This window comes from Phaenicophaeus curvirostris, chromosome 22, assembly GCF_032191515.1.
Source record: "Phaenicophaeus curvirostris isolate KB17595 chromosome 22, BPBGC_Pcur_1.0, whole genome shotgun sequence".
Classification (NCBI taxonomy): Eukaryota; Metazoa; Chordata; class Aves; order Cuculiformes; family Cuculidae; genus Phaenicophaeus; species Phaenicophaeus curvirostris.
Window position 1 is genome coordinate 2,473,647 of NC_091413.1, and position 23,206 is coordinate 2,496,852.

General features: G+C 47.0%; 1 protein-coding gene across 3 annotated transcripts; it reads left to right on the plus strand.

Annotated features, from left to right (window-relative positions):
* Positions 1 to 45: 45 nt before the first annotated feature.
* On the plus strand, positions 46 to 22,528 carry MXRA8 (matrix remodeling associated 8). Of its 3 annotated transcripts, none has more exons than XM_069874796.1 (10): positions 46 to 163; positions 11,765 to 11,785; positions 12,217 to 12,525; positions 13,055 to 13,156; positions 14,317 to 14,775; positions 19,708 to 19,866; positions 20,489 to 20,519; positions 20,811 to 20,887; positions 21,210 to 21,287; positions 22,146 to 22,528. In XM_069874796.1, exons 1-10 carry the CDS (start codon positions 61 to 63, stop codon positions 22,169 to 22,171), a joined length of 1,365 nt encoding a protein of 454 aa, XP_069730897.1. In that variant the 5' UTR covers positions 46 to 60; the 3' UTR covers positions 22,172 to 22,528. The 3 variants fall into 3 exon arrangements, with proteins under 3 accessions (XP_069730897.1, XP_069730898.1, XP_069730899.1); XM_069874797.1 differs by lacking the exon at positions 46 to 163 and adding an exon at positions 3,137 to 3,209; XM_069874798.1 differs by lacking the exon at positions 46 to 163 and adding an exon at positions 5,992 to 6,275.
* The last annotated feature ends 678 nt before the right edge of the window (positions 22,529 to 23,206 follow it).

Consider the following 23,206-nt stretch of genomic DNA (forward strand, 5'->3'; position numbering starts at 1 on the left):
CAGTTACTTCTCAGAGGATGCTGCCGCGTGTCATCTCTTCTGTTCCTTTTCCAGGTCTGAATGGGCACCCTCGGAGGGCTTGGTGCCAAATGTTACTGTCTTCGTGATGCCTGTGTTGGCATCCTGCCGCCTGCGAGAATTGCTGCTGCAGGCCTGTTGGAAGGTAGGACAGAGCTAAGTGTGTCCTACTTTCTGATAGCATCATCTGTTGCTTGGGGAAGGGAAGATGATTCTAGCCCTCGGAAAGACAGGAAAGGCTTTCTCTCCTGAGGAATTTATGCAGAAACCTGGGATCGTGAACGGAAAGTAAGCGGAAAATAATAATCTTGATATCCCTGCCTTGGGTGCAACACCTTCTCCTTGAGTGATTTCTAATTAGGAAATAGAGCTGGGGAGCGGAAAGGAGAGCAAATAAAAATGCACATCTGTAGGGACAGCAGCTTCTGGAGGAAGGCTGCTAGGTTAAACGTGAACATTTCCACATTGTGCTGACTGAGGAATGTCCATTACTGCATTTAGTGTCATCGACCTGTTCCTTGCTTGGAGGGGGAACTCTAAATGAGCTTTACTGGGATTTGGTGTTTAGTTTCCCTCCCATCCCCACTGCTTGCACCAGGGGGGAGGTTCAGATTAGACATCAGGGAAAATTGCTTCACTGAAAGGGGCACTCACAATTCAGGTATTATATATGCTTGCAGAGAGGAATGAGATCTGTTTTCTTTAGTGAAAGCTCTTGGTTGCTGGAGTCCTCCTTGACAATTCACATTCTGCATAAAAAAAAGTTGGGCAAGCTCCATGTTTGTGTGTCTAAATGTGGCAGCAGGATTATATTGCATTATGGAAAGCAACCTCCCTCCAACCAAAGCATTTTTATTATAAATGAGATGGCCTGTAAACCTGAGGTAAATAATAAAACTCTCTGGGAGGCAACCTTTGAGCACCCTTCTCAGAGCCAACCTATTCATTTTTCCACTCTTTCCCAGTCATCTCTGATCTTAAAATAAGATGCCGTGCCTGGAATCCCACTGCTTAATTATTTTAGGTGGATACAAGAGATAGCTTGCAATTAGTGTGAGGAATGGAGTTTGCCTTCAAAAGCTTATAGCACCAGAACACTGTTCCCTTGTACAGAGGGACTGAAAGATGTGGTTTGAGGCATGATGCTGATGGTCAGAAAGGGGACACAAAGTGGCATCTTCCAGCTAAATGTGCCCGCTCCCTGAGAACTCGCAGAACTCTGTGGTTCTTCCCAGAAATAAACAGTGTGGTGCGCTTGTGGCTTAAGCTTTTCCCATGTTGGAGAAACCCAATCTGCTGCCTGTGTGTGATTGCTGGAGAGCTCCAGACAAAGCTGGCTGCGCAGTGTTCTCCACCTGGGAGATCACTGCCTTTCCTTTTGTGCTGGCGTGGGAGCACAGCAGGTTGCTTGTGAGAGAGACAAGCAGAGATGGACAGTCAGGCAATAGCAATTATGGCATCAAAGCCTTTTAAAATATATGTGGATCTCAAAGCTCATCCAGTTCCACCCCCTGCCATGGGCAGGGACACCTCCCACGGGATCACGTTTCTCCAAGCCTCATCCAACCTGGCCTTGAACACCTCCAGGGATGGGGCAGCCACCACCGCTCTGGTTCCTTCCTAAGATATCTTCTAAATCTCTCCTCTTTCCTCTTAAAACCATTCCCCCTCATTTTGTCCCTGCACTACCTGATCACGAGCCTCTCCCCAGCTTTCCTGGAGCCCCTTTCAGTACTGGGAAGCTCCTCTAAGGTCTCTCTGGAGCCTTTGCTCCTCAGGGCCTGAAAAGGCTGGAACTTCTGTACCACTGCCAGCCTTGTGTTGATGAGTGTCCAGTCATAAAGCTTTGGCAGTACAGGCAGAGACTGCTAGTACATCCCTCTGCCTGTTACGAGAGTGGAAGGAGTGAGCTCTGGATTGATGCAGGATTCCTGGATGCTTCTCCAGGGGCTCTTGGTTCATTTATTTCTCCCCTACCTTCCTTGTGCAGGACTAACAACTTCCCTGCAAACCACCTTGAGATATAGATTGAAAATGTGTGCCGAGCGCAGGTCTCTTCACAGAGGGTGTCGCTGAACTGAAAGATGAGACCCAGGTCTGCCTGTCCGCTCCCCGTTTTCTAGGTTTTAGAAAGCAGATGAGTAAGAGCCAGGTGGAACGTCACGGTTCTGAGCTGCTGCCTCCTCTCGCGTTTCTTAAGGCAAACAGACTGGCTGAGTGAGTGTTCAAAGTGATGATTTGATCCCTCAACCATTTCCTCCTGGATCTCAGTGCTGTCTGCCATCTGCCGAATTGGACCAGGACTGGGTATCTGCTCCCTAGCGGGGAGCCTCGTGGTTTCAGTGTTGGGTTTGAAAAGCGAAGATGCTGTGGAACCACAGCTCCCGTGGGAATGAGTCAGTCCCGGGTCATGGGTTGGATCCCTTTCTGTCTCAGGCACTTGATATCCAGAAGTTGATGGTGGGGGGGATTGTTTGTCTCCATAGTTCTAGGAGTTTTGCAAGTGGGACCTGGTCAGGAACCTTGAAATGCCCCCATCCTGCTTCCCAGCAACACGTGGTTGCTGCTGTGAACCTTGGAGGAGATGAACACATGCAGACACCTGCACAGAACCAGCTCCTGAAGCTGTGATTGATGGGAGCTCTAATTCAGATTTGCGTGTTTTTCCATCCTCTCAGAAAATTTGTGCAGTGATTTTGAGCTCATACTTGCTTTTATTGATTTTTATTATTATTATTTAAAATTCTGTGTGTCGAAAATGCTCCTGGCTCTCAGAATAGATCAGTAGTAAATATTTTAAACAAGATTTAAACAATGTAATTTCACTATTGTCTCCTGAAAAGAACCAGCAGGCAGTGAGGAGCTGGGGAATCAGGATACTGGAAATTCAGAAAGGCAAGAGGGATGCAACAGGCGATTGTAAAGTTAAAAATGCAAGTTCTGTCCAAATTATTACAGAGTTCCTTGTTGAGGCTTTCCAGAGCTGAAAGACAGGAAGGAGATTTTTGTCTCAATCTGCTCTCCAGCCTGCTTCCCCGTTGGCTTTTCTGCACAGCGAGTCTTCCCGCAGAGCCAGGGCTTTCTGGGCTCTCTGAGGACAGACGCAGCGCAGTCTTGGAGTGAGGTACCCGACATGCAGCTGGTCCGGGCTGTATTCCTGATTCTGCCACTGCTCTGCTCTGTGAATTCAAGTGAGTCATTTCCTTCAATGTTGTCTCCCTCCTGCTCCCGTCTGTTTAGACTACAGACTTTCCGAAGCGGAGCTCCCTGTGCTGGATATAAAACCTGCCTGTGCGGAGAATATAAGCACGTGTGATGCCACCACTGAAAAAACTACTGTAAAGATGATTGAGGGAGCAGGAAAAAAGCATATAATGTGGTTTTAGATTGTCTGTTTTTAAAGATGTTTTAATTGAAACAATCATGGCAGGCTACTTAAAATGAAATATGTTTTTTGCAAGCAAAACTAAATTATTTCTATAGAGAACTGATTTTCTAGATTTCTCTTTACAGTTTTCCATCCCTGCCAAAGATATTAAACTAAAGAGAAAGCTATAATTTACACCTGCTTTGTGGATGTCAGTGAGATGGTGCTTTGTCTCACTATTTCCATTCCCTATTTGCTTGCTGCTTATTTTTTTCCCCCCATTTCTCCTTCCTTCATCTAGTTTGTTTTTTTAGGATGAGGACTTTGATTCTCCACATTCCTCCCTTACGAAGGGATCCCGATAATGGTTGGTGCCTGTGGATATCGTGACATATAATAGTAATTTTGATCCTTGATGTCTGAAAAAATGCTGGATTTGTGTTTCTGTGGGTAGGTGAGATAGGAGCTCACAGGCTGTTATTGCCGTCACCTGACAGAACTTCAGTGGTGGAGTCTCCATCCCTGGAGAGGCTCAAAAACGTGTGTAGATGTGGCACTCTGGGACATGGTTTAGCAGGCACAATAGTATTGGGCTGACGGTTCAACTGGATGATCTTGGAGCTCATTTCCATCCTTAATGATTCTATGATTTGTGGAGTACAAAGGTTTATGAGGATGAATCTTAGCAGGTGTAAACTGGCATGGGACCATGGTAGTTGGCCTAAAATTTATACCTTCTAAGCGTCTGCCTCTGATTGTTTTGGGCATGTGAATCCGTTTGGCTTTTCTCCCTACACTGAACCCAGTTTTCTGGATCTTTGTATTGTCGAAGAATCATCAAAACGTGTTTTTATCTTGGAAAAATAATCTTTAGGCTTCAGTCTGGGGAAAAAAAAAAAAAAAAGAATCTCTGTTGGTTTCCTGGGCAATTTCTCTGTTTTTATAACTGGTTTCTATTAATGGTTTTGAGATGAATCCCAGGAATCTGAAGCTGATGGCTTTCCAACAAAAGGAGGTGTTTAAATATAGTGCCATCCAAAGATGCCAGACGACAGGAACCACTGAGCTGCAGAGAGGCTGTAGGGCAAACGCTGCAGACAGAGCCCTCTGACCCATTAGGGCAGCGGTGCTGGAAGGACACAGGCACAGGCGTGCACACTCTGCTTGGAGGCTGCAGTTTAACTCCTCATTTCTGCGTGTCCAGGTCTCTGCTCAGCAAACTGCAAAGCTCAGTGCATTAAACAGACAATCAGAAACCTCTCGATATTCCATGTAACTGAATATCTTGCATACCTGGACATTCACGTTGATTAATTCATGCTCCAATGCTCAAATACCTCAATACTCGAAATACCTCTGGACATGAGGAAGGAGAAGGGTGAGGGAACACTGCTCAGGCCAGCCTCTGTGGAAAATCTAGTGAAAAATTCAGCTCCTGACTGGGAGAAGTGTTGACACAGCTGCATTTCCAGGGTCTCTTTGGACTAGCAAAGCTCTAGGAGGACAGGGCTGATGAAGCTGTGTGGAATTAAAGAGCGAGGAAAAGGCACAGATTGGTGTCCGTCTTGTGTCCCTTTTTCTCCTCTCATTGTGAACCCCAGAGAAACTGTTGTTATTTCTTTCTTTTAGTGGTTTTCTTTAGGAGACTTCAGTGGGTTCAGCCTGAATTTGGCTTCTTGCAGTCAGGAAATAGCCAATTCGTGACAGCAGCAACCACAGCAATCTGCATTTATCCCAGAAGTCATGCAGGACACAGCCAGTAACCTCTGCGGTGCCAAAGCTAGGAGGCAGAAAGGTGGAAAAGCAACTTGGAATTGCAGCCTGAAAGGTTCTGCCTGTGGTTGAGAGAAACTGAGGGAAGGAGCAGGTGCTTTGTTTTTTCTCTGTACAATGAGAATGGCTTCTTGCCTCTCAGCCACACGTTTTCCAGACTCTGCTCTGATGATGCAGCTGAGCAAAAAGCTGTGAGATCGGAGCCTTTCATCCTGCTCCCTGGCTGGACAGAGACAACAGGAAAGGCTCCTTCTTCTACGAGACTTCCCGTATGAAGGGCTGAGAGCAGAAGTTCTAAATCTGATGCAACTTTCTGTGTTCTGGGACAGGGAAACCTGTTCTCCCCCTGGCTGTGTTCTGGGGCTGTTTGTGGCATTCCAGGCTCCTTTGCCTGCACTGCCCTAAGCTCTCATGTATTCAGTCTTCGTCATTATTACCCTTGTGCTACGATAGCTGCTATTAAGCCCTGGCTTACAAATCACAGGACAGAGTAAATATTGTTTTCTAGGTTGTCTTCTGAGACTCGAGCTTGAAGTAAAACCATATGAGGAAACAAAGATCAAAACCCCACTGAAGGCAAGAGAATAAATCCAGTCTCGAGCAGACAGCTGGATGAGTGTCGGACAAAGGAAGGAGCAGCTGGATCAAGTAAAGCGCAAGGAAAATTAGTTCCATCCCCAGGGGGAGGGAGAAAGATTGTTTCTAGAGCCCAGAGCTGCCTGAGACCAACTCTAGCCGATAAAACCTTTACATCAAAGTCAGAGGCAGAGCCGAAAGTCCCAGAGGGAGGGGAAAGAGAAGAGGGGGTGTTTGTAGTAGCCCTACAGAAGGCGGTGGGGAAAGGAAGGAGGTGGGGTGCGAGTGTAGGGGAGAGCAGAGAGGGGAGGTGGGAAGTTGGAAGTTGTAGGTGGAGTAAGCCTGCAGAATGTGAGCTGCTGTCTACAGCTTTCTGGATGTGAATTGATGAGGTCATAGTGTTTTCCAGTTACCACAAAAAAAAAAAAGTTTAAAAAAACAAGTCTTCAACTTGTTTTTCAAGAGAGGCGAAAACACGGAGAAGCTGAAGAAATGGAGCAACTAGCAAAACTCTTTCTGTGGCAGCTTTTGCTTCAGCAAAGTAAGCTCCTAGCTGATCGGCATGATGTTACTTGCTTTTATTTCAGCTGCAGAGGATGGGGCTGGAGGCTGGCTGGAAGATTTCAAACTGTTATTTCTGTAAGATTTTGTTCAGATTCCTAAGTTAGCTGTGTTTTCTTCTACGAAGGGAGGGGATCGTGGGTTTCTCATGCTGTTTTGGAGAGGAAAGAGAACAGAGCAATGTTTGAGGCTGTTTTAAGTAGCGCTTCTTTCAGCATGCTTATGCAATCTATTTTTTCCTGTATTACCTTGGTTGGGAAATTCAAAAAGCAATAAGCTTGAATGGGAGTACAGTAAGGCTTGTATAGTTAGAGTTACGTGATCCAAGGTTATTTTATGCTTTTCAAGAGGCAGAAACCTCTGGTTTGTGTGTGTGCTGTGGGTTTTATTTTTCCTCCTGTCAGCATAAAGACAGAGCCATAGGAATTCACTTTTGCGTAAGGTGCAGGAAAGGGCTGAGGATGAGTCTGATCATCTTACAATAACAGAATGGCTTGTACCTGTTCCTTGATCTCAGAGTTTTCCGTAAGAGCTGAAAGCAGATTTAGGGTCCTGAGAACCTGGCCAGGCTGAACAGAGAATCTCCAGTTGTGCTGGGATGGCAGGAGGAGATTTGAGGATTAATTGCAAACCCCCAGCAAATCCTCACTTGCAGCTGTGGGCTCCAAGGAAGGCACCTGTGAACCAGGACCAGTTATGGCTCTCAGAACAGCATGGAGAGACTTTATTCGGGGTGCTGAGAGTAGGAAGCGAGGAGCGCAGCTTTTTGGGGAGCGGTGACCCCCTGCTCTTCCCAGCCCTGTTCGTGAAAGGCTGTGGCTACCACAAATTCCTCAGTACATAGGTGGAGTAAGATGAAGAGTTCTCATTTGGGTCCCTAATTAATCCGGATTCCATGTCACCACATCATCCCCAGATTTGCAATGCTTCAAGGCAAGCTTTAGCAATCTGCATAGGGATGGAAGGTTTAAAGGTGGCTCAGAAAGCTAGTCTGTGGGGGTGGGTTGAGCCTGGAGAAAGAGGAGAGGCCACATATTGTATTTCAGAAGCACCAACCAGTCCAGCTACTCCCCGGTGTGGTGGAGTGAGTTGCCAGAGCTTGTGGAGCACCCAGGGCAGGAGTAGCAGGTTGGGTTGCTGTGGAGCAGTGGGAGAGCTGTGCAGAGGCAGCAGCATCCCGCCTAAGGAGGGATGATCTCCAACAGACACTTTTTAGGTGTGTTTTGGAGAGAGAACTGCCCATATGCCAGGCAGACGTGATAACTGAGTCCTGCTCTTCCCACACAAACCAGGTGATAACATAAAGAGTGAAGATGGGAAGGGGAGAAGGGAAGAAATCTGTGTTGTTCTATATTTGCTGAGATGATCTGGAGAGGAACCACACCCTCAAGTGTTAACGTCTTGCAGGGAGCAACAACACTGTGTTTGGAATGGCTCTATAAACTATTCCATGGGCCTGGAGCCAACGTGAAGTCCACAGGGCAGAGCAGAGTTTACAAAGCTGAGCTAATAACTGCCTGTGAGAAGTTAGGGCAAATCTGTGAGGGATCCTGATTGCCCAGTGGCCACGATGGGGACTAGTTTCTTGTACAGACAGAGAGCTTTTTCCTTTGTGCCGTGGCAGCGTATTCTTGCTTTTTGCCGGTTCGGGGCATGTTCCTACCTGCAGGGAGGTGCTGGAATTGTTGGGACTAGATGGGTGGTTCAGGGCTCTACACTTGAGGAACTGGACTCCATATTCTGCTGTTGAGGAAGTTGTCCCAGGAAGTCTTTAAAAATCAAGATAAAAGCCCAGTTCAAAGCCTGGCTTGGCCACCAGTTGGCTTTTAAGGCCAGCAGGGGCAAGTGGTGGATGGGAGGTGTCGAGGTGGAGCTGTGGTGCTCCGTATCTCCTTCCTTTGCCTCTTTGAGATGTTATTCCTTGTTACTGGTCAGTGGGTTTAGAAACTACCAGAAGAAAACTGAGCTCGTTTGTGTAGCCATCATCTTGATGTTCCTACACCTGAAGCCATTACGGCCTCTTCGACGCTGGGTCAGCTCCCTGAAGATTCTGGATGGAGCCTCTGCCATTCTCCAAAAAGATTTGGAAACAATTTGGCAGCACAAGCTGCTGCTTTTGCAATAATTGTGTGGTGGCTCTACAGAGACCACTAAATCCCCTGCAGAGACCGTGGGATTTGTGGGAGAAATAAAGAATCTTAACAGAGATCTTGTGAAGAACATGTCCTTTCTCTAGGACCAGACCGTTGCTCTGTGATGTCGCTTCCTTTTTCAGAAGAAACAAGCAGCTGAGACCGAGCAGGAGATGGCAGAGAGGGTGTGCAGAGGAATGATGAGCTGCGAGAGAGAAGTGAAGGTATTGTTTAGGCCAGACTCAAGGGACTGTTTTCTGTTTGAACCACTCCAAGGACACTGCCTAGAGAGCTCTGAGTGTGTGAGGTGTTCAGAGCTTGAGGCTTTACTCCTAGTTTGCCTGCAGTTTTTGTGGCTTAATTCTTTACTTGAAAAGTGGATGGGATTCAAGAAGTTAAGAGCTGGCTCTGCCTTTTACAAGGGATTAGGAAGCGCTTTTGCAGGCTGCTTTCCCCTTCCTGTATTGTAGGAGTAACAGAAATACCTCTGGAATCCTGTGGAGAGGCGTGCTGAGTCTGCATGGAACAAGCTAGGGGACAGCGTGTAGATGTCTTTCTTTTCATTTTTAGTGAGCGCATCACACAGAGAGGGCAAAGGGATTCTCCATCACTTGGAATTGGAAATTTGGAAATGAAAGCTACAGCGAGTTTTGTGTCGACAACTGTTATCTGGTGGTTTTCAAGCTTGAGGTGTTGATGTCCTGTAGTTACAAACCCCTGAGCTTTCATTAGGTGCATAAATACTCTGTGATTTTACAGTTGCAGGTTGGGAAGTGTAACTCACCAAAATATCTGCTTCCAGTTGACCCCAATCCTGTGGTTCATAAGCTGTCAGCTTTGCTGGGCTACGGATACATCTCCGCATTGTTCGGTAGCTGCTGGGTTATACAAACAGTAACTTTAAAAAGCGTGTCTGGGGGACAAGTCTTGTTTGCTCTGCGTGTCTCACACGGCAGAGCTAGGTCTTATAGCAAAAGGAGGAGACTGAAAAGAGGAAAAGGCTTATTTCTTCTTTAACTGCTGCTGTGTGTTCAGGTTATTGAAGGTCAGTTGTTTTAAATTCCATTTTCTCCAGAGTACAAGAGACCAGATTTCTTGGATTTCTAAGTGATCTCATTTACAGCCATGTCAGATAACTTTGAATCTTATCCATGACCTGATGTATGTGACGCAAATGTCCAGCATTGATGGGGAACCAGTTCAATCAGTTCTTCCTTCTTTGTCTCGTGGAGTTCCTGTGCCTCTTGCAAAGACTTGTCCTTTCTCTGCCTTCTAGAACTTTGCTTATTGGATGCTGCACTGCGGTCTTTTTGCTATTTGCACCTCTTCCCTTTTCCAACAGGGAACATCTCCTGGTCACTGAGAGGACAAACCTAGAAGGACCAGGGAGTGTAACTGTCAAGTAAGCTGAGAGAAGGCAGATTGAGATGAGATTTTAGGAAGAAATGTTCTCCTGTGAAGGTGGGAAGGTCCTGGCTCAGGTTGCCCAGGGAAGCGGTGGCTGCTCCATCCCTGATGGTGTCCAAGGCCAGGTTGGATGGGGCTTGGAGCTCCTGATCCAGTGGGAGGTGTCCCTGCCTGTGGGGCTACAGAAACATTCGTGGCTGACAGGGCTCCAGCAGCCTCGCCTGGTGAAAGGCTGTGGATGGGATGGAGCTGGGACCTGGGTGGTCCTTGCCATGCTGGTGGGGCCAGCTAAAACATACAGAACGAGGGGTTAGTGCTGTTATTAGTTTAGGGCTGCCACAGGCTACTGAGTATTGGAAGGCTTAGGTGGATATTTGTGTTGGTTTTAAGATTTACGGTGCTGTGTTTGGGCTCAATGTTTTTTGCATTAACTTACAAGAGGAGAAAAGAAAAGTAAATGCATTCCTCTTGCTGAGCCAGGAGAGGATGTTTCTGCAGCACCAAATCAATTCGCTGTTAATGAGCTGTAATGCAAGAGTCTAGAAGCTCTAGCTGTGCATCCAGCCAGCTCAAGACACCGTGCTCTAGCACGCAAGTTGCTGTTTGGGTTGTGATCCCGTGTTGTTCCTTTGCCATGCGGCAAACAGCCCGATTCAGACACACGGGCACTGCTTTGCCCCACCGAGACGAGTGGACGCTGTCGTGATGCCAGCTGCTTGTCCTGTCACGAGTGAGACTGATTTCTCCTGGAGAAGGATGATTTGGTGCTGTAAAAGAGCTTTATATCATTCCTTCATTATTCTAAGCTAAATCTAAGTCCTTGTTCCCAGAGACAGAGGCTGGCAGCTTGTATTTTACCATCAGGTATTTTGCTGCCTATAAGGGGAGACCATCAAATGATGGATGTACAATGTCTTGTGTATGGTGTCCCTTTCTTCTATCCAGGGTAGTACAAACTTTATCTGAAATTCTTTCTTTTCTTTGTGTTGCTGAGGTTATAAACATAATAAAAATAAATGCTTGCATTTGGAGTGTCTTTGAACCTGCAGTTCAATAGCCAGCACTGCTCATTTTTGCTCTCTGGTGTCACTGCCCTGTGTTTTGTGATAGGAAAAGGAAAGGGAGCAGAGTTTATTCTCAGCCCGTGCGCTGGGGGTGTGGCTAAAATAGCTCCAGCCTGGCGTTAATTTATTCTCTTTTGAAATGCATAAGTTCCAGGGCTGAAAAAAATAAAGCTTTTGTCCAGAGGACATTGTGCCTGTGACATTAGCAGGACAAAACATCTAATGATCTTGCAGGAACCCACTTGGGCTTGACTGGTTAGAGATGAATGATGTCATTGTGCTGCGAATCTGAATCATGCTCTCGAAGTATGATGCCAGGAGACCTCCTAGACCCCTCCTACACAACAAGCAGGAAGGACTGGACCAGGGAAATGCAGAAACAAAGGCATGAGTTCATTTCTTGCAAAGTTCTTCCTGCACAGAACTGAGTCACATGAGTTGGACAGAGTTGCGGGTTCATCCAGCGCATGACAGTGTTAACTGTGCTGATCAGGAACGTGCTGCTCCCAAAGCCAGGGGGTGTTTGGCCAGCAGAGCGCTGACAACAGGTGTGAAGCAGAACAGCCAGGGCAAATCCCTCCTTGTTTCACAGGTAGACAGAATTTCCTCAATGCGTTAATCCCACCATCAATTTGAGAGGAGTTTCATTTGGAGTCTTGGAGATGCAAGTTGTCTTTTGGCCCTCGGTGTAGAGCGTCGGCAGCGTGGATCCCTTCCCTCTAGCTGTGTGGTTCTATTCCCCAGCAAATGAGCTGCTGGCAGCTGTGTCTTTGAGTCTGTTCAGGCCTTTGCTTTAGCAAAGAAACTTGACTGAGATGCGAGTGTCGTGTTGTTTTCAGTAACGTTCTTCTTTTCTTCTTTGACAGGCTCTGTGTATCCATATTCAGGTGAGTGACATCTTTGTAATCCACCTGGCTTTGGGATCAGGGGAAGAAAGGAGAGGGACCCGGGTTCCGTGATGTGCAGTAAGGGTCTTATTGCTGACTTCCATGGGCATGAACAATGCATCCCATGAGCTGGTGTCTCTGAGCTTCGATTAAAATGGGGGTTGGGATTAGGAAGGGTAGGCAAGACAGGTCAGATCTACAGTCCTGGTAACAGACATCATCGACATTGCTTTCATTGAATGAAATCAGTGGTTTTGAGTACTTTCTATGGTATTTCTCTGTCAGAGAGCTCTGTGTTGGTCTTGAAAGTTACTTTCTTTTAGGAGGAAGGTGTGCAGAGATTCTAGGACAGGCCAGAGTCCTACTCTAGTATCTCCTTCCTGTGCCATTAACCTGATAACTGGTTTTTATTCTTCGTTCCTGGCTCTCAGTCCCAGCCGATGCCTCAAACCCTCAGAGCGTTGTAGTGTCAGTGTTAAATATCACCGCTACGCTGGGGTCGCAGGCTGTTCTGCCCTGCAAGAGTTACCGCATGGTGTGGACCCAGGATCGCCTCAATGACCGCCAGCGCGTAGTGCACTGGGATGTCTACAGCACCTACTATGGAGATAACAAGATGGAGAGGCTGTGTGACATGTACTCGGCTGGGGATCAGCGTGTCTACAGCTCCTACAACCAAGGGAGGATATTCATGCCTCAGAACGCATTTACAGACGGCAACTTCTCCTTGGTGATCAAAGGTATGAAACAGCACCTTTTGTCTCTTTGCTATCTGCAGATGGAGGATTCATGACTAAATGAACTTTGTATTTTTCAGTGAAAATGGCTGTTTTACAGAGCATTTTCTCTAAATAAATAACCATCAGTCTAATGGGGCTAACGAGGTTCTCTGAAGCACTGGCAGTTTTGTTTTATTTCACGTTAAAACTGTACCATTTTCAAAGAGAATTGCTAACAACTCATTGACTGAAAGTCACTTTGGCTTCTTGTGGACCTTCGTACTTCAGCTTCTGATCTATAAACCCAAGATTGTCATTCTTCCCATGTCCACTCTCAGTTAAACTTAAATAAAATACATTCCACACAAGTGCACATAAACTGAACAATATATTTTGTTAGATGAGATGATTCTTTTGATAAGAATGGGTTAGAACCAGGTTGTATAAAAGCCCTTTCACACCCATACAAGCATTTGGGAAATAAGTGACAAAAGCAATCGTCATCTCAGTATAAAACATTCAACTTCCCTTTTCTTCCCTCTTGTACCAGGTGTTGCAGAGAGTGATGAAGGCACGTATTCCTGTAATCTTCACCATCACTACTGCCATTTATACGAAACTGTGAAAATCCAGCTAGCTATCACCAAGAAAGGTAAGTGTGGCAGGGAACTTGGCATTCCTGGTCCAGCAGTTGAAGTCCAGTGGCCACCAGGACTCTGTTGAACTCCCAGTGGGGTTTGTGTGCTGGTTTGCAGTGGGCTCTGTGGTGTTCTGCTGGTGGCAGAGAAGAGCGGAGTGGATACAGGGTTTTGCCTCTGCCTTCTCGGTTCAGGGCACAGGAGGCTCAGAGAGCATCAGGAGGCAGTGGCATTCCCTGGGTTTCAGAAACCTTATTCAGTGTGTGTATTTTTGAACCTCTCTCCTTTCTTGGCACGCACCAAGCGACGTGTGGAGCCTGTTAAGTTACATCTTTAGGCAGCCGGTTAGCTAACTGTACTATTACTGCTCCAGCAGCAGAACAACCCCTCGGAACAACCCCTCATCACCCAGGTTAGCCACAAAGATCTGCCTTGTACTTTGGCTCGTGAGCTTCCCCTGAGAAGCCGCTAGTTTAAAAGCCTCCTCAAGTTACCACACCTTAACTCCAGCTCTAAAACCAGGCTCCTAAGGGTTGTTGACAGCTGCAGCGTGTGCCACCCACACCACACGGACATCCCAACCGTATCATTTAAACTGACCTTTGTGTGTTGCCCAAGCGGAGCTACTGGGGCTGTTGAAGGGAGAAGAGAGAAGCGAATCTCTGCTGCTGCTGTTCTCACAGTTTCTATGCAATAAAAACACATGGGCAGGCCTGTGAGCTCTGATCTGCTCGGCTGTGTTTTGGTTCTTCTGTTATTCCTTTTCAAGAACAAAATACAAACCAGTGCTGCTCGAACTCCTCCAGTAATTAGGGCATTTGTGGGTAGGAAAGCATTTCCTGCTTGGAGCACTGGGATACAGCATATTGAGGATGAAAACTATTATTCTTAGTCTGTAGAGAGAATAGACTTCCTGCTTTCCAAAGCAAGAGATTAACTCTTATAAGGAAAAGTAAGTGTTTTTTCTTAATGCACTGGCCTAGGATGTAGAAAGTGAAGATGCATTTCTTTATCTGCTGAAGTGAGTGTGAACAAGGCACTTCAGGATCTTTGGAGAGGACGTGTTATAGGATCACGAGGTCTGAGAGCAACTGTAGATGTGCCTGGGTGTCCTTAAGCATAGGACAAGGGTGGAAAGATGTGCAATCCACAACTTGTATTGTCTTCTCCACAGCTGAGGATGCAAGCGAGTACTGGGATGGGGAGAAGCCTGTGATTGTTGCCCTAGAAGGCAGCACAGTGACGCTCCCCTGCGTGAACCGTAACCACATCTGGACCGAGCGGCACAGCGAAGAGGAACAGCAAGTGGTTCACTGGGACAGGCAGCCCCCAGGGGTTCCTCACGACCGGGCTGACCGTCTCATTGATCTGTACGCCTCTGGCGAGCGCCGCTCTTACGGACCTCTGTTCATCCGTCAGAAGATGAACATCACTGACACGGCCTTTGCCCTGGGTGACTTTTCCCTGCGGATTTCACAGCTGGAAAGTGCAGATGAAGGCACTTACTCCTGCCACCTGCACCATCACTACTGCGGCCTGCACGAGCGCAGGATCTACCAAGTCTTTGTGACGGAGCCGGTGAAAGAGAAGAAGGTGGTGAACCTCACAACTCACCACATTGCTCCCGCCATAGGTAAGTGACTTCTGATTGCAGAAGAAATAAATATCTCCAGTTGCACCTTTGAGCTCTAAAGAGCTCAGTGAGGCTCAGGACAGGATTATGATACGTTACTCCCTGTCATCACCTCAGGAGGCCTTTGCTCCAAATGTCCTTGCCTTTTCTGTCCCTCCACAGTGGTTTGCACTTAGTGCTAGGAGGAGGGAGCTTGGCCAAGGCAAACCTGTGCCCTTCAGAAGAACCCTAGACGCCTCCAGAGTGAAGGTGCCACCCAGAGCGACACCGAGGGTTCCTCTAGGTCTGTTCCTGCTCTTCGGGTTAGAAGAGTAGAAGAGGTCTTGCTTCCCCTGCTACTTGTGCATGGGCTGGGTTGTTTCTGAGCCATTTCCATCACACTGGTGTGGCAGCAGCAGTCCTAGCGAGATGAGATCCTGGAGCTGCTTTAATGCTGTGTCCCACCCTTCGGGGCTGGTGACTCCTTGCAGAGCTGTAGTGACATCACCTCCAGCTCTTGTTGTCTTTGCTCCAGGGCAGTTCTGCCTGTTCTGCCCTGCAGTGCTGACAGGCCCTCAGGCAAACAAGCTGTTTTTCCAACAGGCTCCCGTTCCCGATTGCTTTCGTGGAACAGGACAAGGTGTGGGGCAGCAGGCGATTCTGCTGTGCCTTTGCTCTTACTACATGCCACTATTCTCACCAGTGGAGAGCCTCAGTGTTTCTCTCCCCTTTGCTTGGGGCTTTAGGCTGTGCAAAATGCCAGGTGGTGCAGAATTAAGCACCAGGAATTTTCCTCTGCCCTTCAGCTTTTCTTTTTTTTTTATTTTTTAGCTTAAACCAATTTTCACATTTTCCACTGCACTGAGCTATCACCTGGCAGCCTGTCTCAACTTGAACCTGTCACGCTTAGCTCAGGCAGAAAAATAAATAAAAATCCCAAGTTTAATATTTTTTTAAGTCTTTGGGGTGTAGTTCCTTATTGAGACTTTAAAATATTCATTGTGGTTTAATATTTATTGGCTGCTTAGTACAGTTTTTTGACATGCTTCATACATTTTGAAATAAGTCTATTCTTCTCTAGCAGCTGGCTTTGTCAAGTCACAGAAATCTAAACCTCCCCCTCTGAGACTGAAGTTGGTGTCCAGCAAACCCAGGCGGAACAAAAGAGAGGCGGCTGGTGGGGTTGGGCTGGTGGGGAGGCCAGAGCATAAAAACATCAGTCCCATTTGCTGCCCTTCAGCCCTATCCAGATCACATTGTGCAGAGGGAAAGCAGATCTTGTTTTCAGAGTTGCCCGCCCTGGAATTTATTCCTCTCTTTCCTGGATATTGTCCTGTTTGATGCTGAATAGCTACCCACCTGCCATGGAGATGATGCGTGGGCTGGAGCACCTTCACTCTAAGGGAAGGCTGAGAGAGCTGGGGTTGCTGAGCCTGGAGAAGGCTCTGGGGAGACCTTAGAGCAGTTTCCAGTAGGGAAAGGGGCTCCAGAAAGCTGTGGAGGAGCTCTTGATCAGGGAATGCAGGGACAGGATGAGGGGGAAGGATTTGAAGCTGAAAGAGGGGAGATAGAGATGAGATTTTAGGGAGAAATGCTTTCCTGTGAGGGTGGGGAGGCCCTGGCCCAGGTTGCCCAGAGCAGGGGTGGCTGCCCCATCCCCTGGAGCTGCTCAAGGCCAGGTTGGATGGGGCTGGAGCCCCTGATCCAGTGGGAGGTGTCCCTGCCCATGGCAGGGGGTTGGAAGTGCATAATCTTTAAGGTCCCCTCCAACCCAAACCATTCCATGATTCTATAAGTCAGGCAGAACCTACCAGTAATTTAACCTGCCAGGGCTGTGGTGGTTTGGCAGCAGCGCCATCAGCGCTGGAAGATTTTTGCTTTCCTGAGAAAAGTCATTCCCACTGTCCAAAAGAACAGCCTTAGAGGAGCTTTGTGCCCTAGGGGCAGGGAATGCTCAGCTGGTCAGAGCACCACGCACAGAAATGTGCTGAGTCCATGGGAATGTGGAAGAAGCCGAGACATCCGGAGTACCTTTTTCAAACCCGCTGCCGATGAGGAGCCTGCTGGGACGTGCCCTATTTCTCTGTAGCAGCAAAGGCTGAGATGTTGCCCCATTTCAAGGAAAAACTGTCTAGAACTCTTCTCGGGGTATAACATAAAGCCAAATCGAAACATCAGGAGACAACAAAAGCAAAGCAATGCTCTTTTTCAGCAAGCAGCTATAGTTTCTGGCATAACTCCAAGACCCGGAGCTGTTTCCAGGCAGGAAATTTCATCCTGTTTGGAATATAAGCATGAACTCGATTCTGCTCCCAGTCTCAGCAGTACAAATGTGGTGCACGTCGACTAATTCAGGACATTTCTACCCTGCGTTTGCTTTGGAGCGAGGGATTGAAGAATGTTGTGTCTCATGCTTATTGCTGAACTATTCTCAGCCCTTTGCCAGCCTTGAATGGAAAATGGGGCCACGTACCCAGGATGTGTGAGCTCTCTTGGTGGAGAGATCTCAGTTTTTCCCAGCAGAAGAATTTGGCCCATGACGCTTTGGTGATGTAAAGGCACCTCTGTTCTAACTTTTTCTTCCCCACTATTAGATCTTGCTTCCCAGCTCACATGTGTGAACTGGAGGCAGGCAGTTCATGCCCTGTTAAGATCATAGAATCGCAGAGTGGTTTGGGTTGGAAGGGACCTCAAAGTGCATCCAGTTCCACCCTCTGCCGTGGGCAGGGACACCTCCCACTGGATCAGGGGCTCCAAGCCCCATCCAACCTGGCCTGGGACACCTCCAAGGATGTACTGAAAGATCAGATCTTGACTAGAGAATAAACCTTCATCATGTCAGCTTAGGTTCTGCTGTAACACTAGGTTTATGAGGACCATGCTGAAGCTATTCTAGGCACTGCCGCTCATCTACTGGGTGGGACTGAGTCAACCGTCACTCTGTGCCTCAGTTTCCCCAGTTATAAAATGGAATACATCCCACTGCCTTCCTGGAGATGCGCTTTGAAGGCTACTAGTGATGCTTTGCCTGAACACTAGTCTGACAAGTATTTTCAGTGGGACTGGACTGAATAAGCCAAGGAAGCCCAAAGACATTGAATCTGTTTGTTGTTACAGTGACTGTAAAGTTTAACTCTGCTCCCACCCTGTCTTGCAGCTAAGTGGGAAAGCAAAAAGCCAAGAATAGAATGTATTTCTGTTTGCTGATCTCTGGCTCAAACAGCTGCTGCAGGGGCTACCGCCTCATTGTTGGAGCTGCTGCAGCCGCCCGGCGTGATCCAGAGGTTGTTGAAGTGGAGCTGTCATGTGTACTGTTTGCAGCTTTGCAAGTGGCTTTTTTGGTTTGGTATTTTTTAGTTTAGCAGTGGTGAAAAACACATGCTGGTTTTCAGCCCTCTGGCCAGCTGGCCCTGCCAGGGAGCGGAGCAGAGTACAGCACATCCTAAAACCTCTCCGTTTTCTGCTGTTAGAGTTAGCAAATGATCATCTCTGCTTTCAAAGCATTTATCCCAATCCGCTGTTGTGTTATTTGATTCTGTTGTTGTTGGGTTGGTGTTTTTAAATACTGGAAAGGAACTACCTGACAAAGTGGCACCAGTCACTGTGCCACCAACCAGTTCAACGTCTCTCACGTGAGAACGCGGCTGGTAAGTGGTCCCTGTGGCTTTGGGGTATTTTCCCTCATCTTTCTTCTTATTCCCTCTGACTGATTTACAGGGTTAATCTCCCAAGAGAACAGAAGGTCGGACCCCCATCCTGGTCCTTGCCCTCTGTCAACATTCCTGTTAGGGAGAGATGGTTTCAGCTCTGTTTTGAAGAGCCCCCCAAGCCCAGTGTGTCTGGGTTTGCTGCCTGTGCCTGGTTTGACCACTCCTCTGACTCCTGAAAGCAGAGAATTTGCTTCCTCTTTATATGTATAAAACATTGACCTATTTATTTGAGAGCTGCAAAAAATGTTCCACGTAAAAGTTTTGAGTTACACTTGCCTGTGCTGCGGAACCGAAGCGCAGCTGCACCCACAACTGGAATGGAATCTTGGCTTTTCTTTGTGGGTTTTTATTTTATTTGTTTTATTGATTTTTTTATTTAAAAGGAAACTCATTCTTTGGCATTGAAAATTTCTCCCGCTCTGTAAATTATAACCCTCGGTAGGGAGGGGCTGCTTCATACTTGAACTGTCTGGAGCCGAAGCAACATTGTGTGTGTTGAAAGGGACCCAGAGGAGGGTTGAGTTACCCTGCAGGAAGACTTGGGGCTGTCTAGTGTGGCTTCTTTCTGGATTCCTAGCAGTAAACACGGACGCACAGATAGGAAGGCAGCAGCAAGGGACTGTGTGACAGTCACTGCTAATGTTTTGTGCTCCTGGGAAGGATAATGGTGTTGAGAATCATAGAATCATTAAGGTTGGAAGAGACCTCTAAGCTCATCCAGTCCAACTGTAAGCCCAGCACTACCGTGCCTGCCAAACCATGTCACAAAGTGCCACGTCTACACACTTTTTGAACACCTCTTGGAAGGGAGACCCCACCGCTGCCCTGGGCAGCCTCTGCCAGGGCTTCACCACTCTGTCAGTAGAGAAATTTTTCCTAATATCCAATCGAAACCTCCCCTGGTGCAACTTGAGGCCATTTCATCCTATCACTTATTACTAGGGGAAGAGATCAGCACCTACATCGCAACAACCTGCTTTCAGGTAACTGTAGAGACCATTAAGGTCTCCCCTCAACCTCCTCTTCTCCAGACTAAGAAGAGAAGAGCACAGGCATCTCCTACCTGACGGAGATACAATATGTTGGGAATTAGGTGGCCATTTGCCCTTTACTCCATGCAGTTCAGGAGAGTTTCTCACTGAACTTGATTTTCAGGTCCGTGTGTGGGCCCATGTGTGAATGTGCTTTGCTTTGGATGCCAATTACAATTACCAACCTGATTTTCCTTTTCCTCTGCCATCAGATCCAAATGTCGTCAGGGGCCACAATGTGATAAACGTCATCATCCCCGAGAGCCGGATGCATTTCATCCAGCAGCTGGGCTACATCCTGGCCACGCTCCTGCTCTTCGTTGTCCTCCTCATCATCGTTGTCCTCGTCACCCGCAAGCGCCGGCAGAGAGGTGAGTGCTAGAGGAGACCGATGCTCGTAGGGATATTGCATGGCAGGAGAGGTGCTCCTGCAAATAATAACTGCAAAGGAAATGCTGAAGGCATTCCTGGAAAACCAGGAATGTACGCAACAGGCAGTCTTTGCAGGTGCTGATGCCGAGAGAGTCAGTAATGTGGTGTAGGAATTTCCAGGCTTTGATTTGCCGAGTTGCTCTGTTGTAAGGGAGAAGAAAATCAGAACCGCTAGGTAGCTGCTCTTTACAGATGGAATTTGTTTAGAGCAGAAGGTCCACATGCATCCCTGAGGAGCTAAGTCCTTGCTGGGCTCTCCTGGCCCTGGCCTCTGAATGGAAAAGAGGAGCCTGAAATCATCACCCCTTGCAGGGTGGGGTGAGACAAGAGCCTAGTGGGGTACCTGGTGTGTGGGAGGGTGATGAAAACCATCATGTGATGGATGTAGGTGGGAATTGGCAAGTGCAGCACCAGCAGACAAAGATGATGGGTGAGGTTAATGTTTTTGTAATAAACGGGAGGAAAGAAATGAAATATAGAGTTGGCTGCAGTTTCTCCTGGGTGGTCATTCATCATTTCTCATGACTGTCATCCATCATTCTCTTTCTTCTCCCCGTTTAGGTTACGAATACAACGTGAAGAAATACGGAGAGTAAGTATAATTACAGAGTCTGCTGTCTAGGATTAGAATACCTAAAAATGAACTTAGGGGCCCAAACCCTCAGCTGTCACTGAGCCCAAAGCAGCTGTAAGGATTGCTGTGAAAACCACCAGTGCAGGATAGAGAATGAAATTTCTATGGATTTGTGTCCAGATATATAGCAAATAGACACTGTAAATTCTTTAAAGCAGCATTGAAAAAGCTATGGTGAAAAAGCGTGAAAGGAGCCGGTTATTAAAGGATGTGACAATATAATTTTATCCTGTTACTCCTTTTTTTCAGGAAGGATGTCAATCTGAAAGAATTTACAGTCGACACAACAGATCTGACTCGATACAAAAGTGAAGACGTCAGGCTGGGTATGTATCAACCTGCATCAGTTGCTGTAGGTGAGCTTGGCCCTAGAGAATCCAGAGCATTTTGCTGCATGCTAGAAGAATCTGTGATCTAGGAGGAGGAGGAAACTGAAGTATGTGTAAATGATAAGTGCCGGGGGCAAAAATGAAGTTGTGGCGCCTTTCCTTTTCCTGCTGAGTGGCTGGGTAACTCCATGAGTTACTCCTAGTGATCTGGAGATGCCAGAGTCCTTCAAGGACTGATCACACATCTGCCTTGCCTGTAGAGCTTTGTTTTCTTTTAATGTTTTAATGGCTGTCTATATGATCCTTCTCCCTTACACAGATTACAAAAACAACATCCTGAAGGAGAAGGCTGAGCAAACCAGAAGCTTCCCAGCAAAGAACATCGATTTAGACAAAGGTAATAATGACCTGCTTCACCCTAATTCGTGGCTGCAGGATGGGTGGAAGGAGGGAGGAGGGAAGAACACAGTTTAGCAGGGAGCTGACCAAGCCACAGGCGAGTGAGGAATGTTAAACATCATGAACAACTGAGAGCAGGAATGAGAAGCCAGTTCCCTTCCCATCCTTTCATCACGGAGCCACAAGATGCAAGTAGTGATTAGGCTTTTAAAAACTTCTGGCGTGGCACAAATAGAATTTTTCTTTATTGGAAAAAGAATGCCTCTCAGGGCTGGAATCGTGCGTTCTGTACTGTAACCTCAGAGGGAGATGTGTCTCAAAAATGTCCTGGCATGGTGTTTGAGAAGAAAACACTGTGCAGAAGAGTGTTTTGAGCTGAATTAATTTATGGGTAATGGGCAGGCACTTACTTCATCCAACAAAAGCAAACAACTCTCCCTCCCTAGGGGCTGAATCTCTTTTTGTTTATCCAGTATTAATCCTGAGTATTACGCCTCGGTTTGTAGAGCCACACTTATGTCGAGCAGTGCTTATAAGAAGTTGTTGGGTTCCATGAGTTGAGAATGTAGTAAACTGAAATTATATCAAGAAGGGAATGATCTGGAGTCCCTGAAATGCCTTAAACCTGCTGTTCCCAATGGAGTTCTTATGGTATATTTGTCAATGTTCTGCAGAGACTATTGTGCAATGATATATACACTTTACATCTCACTGGGGGCTTTATGGGGAGGGTACTGGGGATGCTGCTGACTGCAAACAGTCGCTGTTCACTGTGTAGCTCAGCCCATACTACACTGTGCCTGTCTGGATGGCTCAAAATCTCTCTTCTCTGACCTCCATTTCAATTTGCTTTCAGATTTCAGGAAGGAATATTGTAAATGAAGATGCTTCCAAGCTGCTGGCTGGACCAGAAGCTTCAATCAAAGATAGAGGAATGGAAAAGAGATGCCTTTCCGTAATATCTTGTTCCTCCAGTTACGATACATTTTTTCATGTACACTTTCTCCCCACTAAGCACAAGGGGGTTTGCAGTTGCTTCGTGAAAGAGTTACCCCATCTTCTGTGTGCACTTACGATGGGTTTGGGTTGCCTTTTCTTCTTCTACTCTCCCAGTCCTCCATTCCCTTTTTCTTTCTTGATATTATTGTTGGTTTTATGCATCAATGATTTTTATGAGCTGAATCAGCAGACCTTTTGCTTTGATGTTACTGCTTTAAATAAACCAACCTGCATCACTGATCTTGAGCCATGGTTATATCAGACGTTTTTCCATGCAGTGTATTCATCAGAAAATAATAGCAAAGCCTGGCTGCGATCTCTCCTAGGCTGCCATAAATCAAGAGGAGCGATATTGTCACACAGCACTCTACATAGTCCAGGTGAAGTACAGAGAGTGCAGCCCTGTGCAAATGACAACGTTTATACCTCGTTTTATGCAAAATGGTCAATATCCTCATTTTCCAGGGGAAAAGGAGGCGCATAAATGACCTAGGGTAGGGTTGGGATCAGCTCGAAAGAGCTCTGGAAGCTGGACTCTGTATTTCTCTCTAAGCTTGTTTGTTGCTTTGTTTGTGTTTCAGCACAGCCCAAATCAAATTTGGCATGAGCAGACTCTTCCAGCTGACGTTGATGGAGTTACAGTGCTGTAAGACCAGTCTCAGTTAGATCAGGACCAGAATATTATGGAGAGGGCTAAACTGCTCTGTGGAATCTGGAATGTGATTTTCCTGCAGTCCTTGGGTGGATCCAGGCCACGCAGAGCTTGTGTGCACATCAAAGCCGAGGTATGATCACAGCGTAGGGAGGTAGATCGCTAAAAGGAACAGCTTCACATGAGCCAGACCGTGAGGAACAGGCGTAGCAACACACTCCACATAGCCTGTCAGGAATTTCCATGAGCCAGAGTCTCAGGAGGGA

Coding starts and splice junctions, on each gene's coding strand:
- MXRA8 (XM_069874796.1), top strand. CDS start 61: ATGGGCACCCTCGGAGGGCTTGGTGCCAAATGTTACTGTCTTCGTGAT. Junction 11,786..12,216: donor CTCTGTGTATCCATATTCAG/GTGAGTGACATC, acceptor CCTGGCTCTCAG/TCCCAGCCGATGCCTCAAAC. Junction 13,157..14,316: donor GCTAGCTATCACCAAGAAAG/GTAAGTGTGGCA, acceptor TCTTCTCCACAG/CTGAGGATGCAAGCGAGTAC.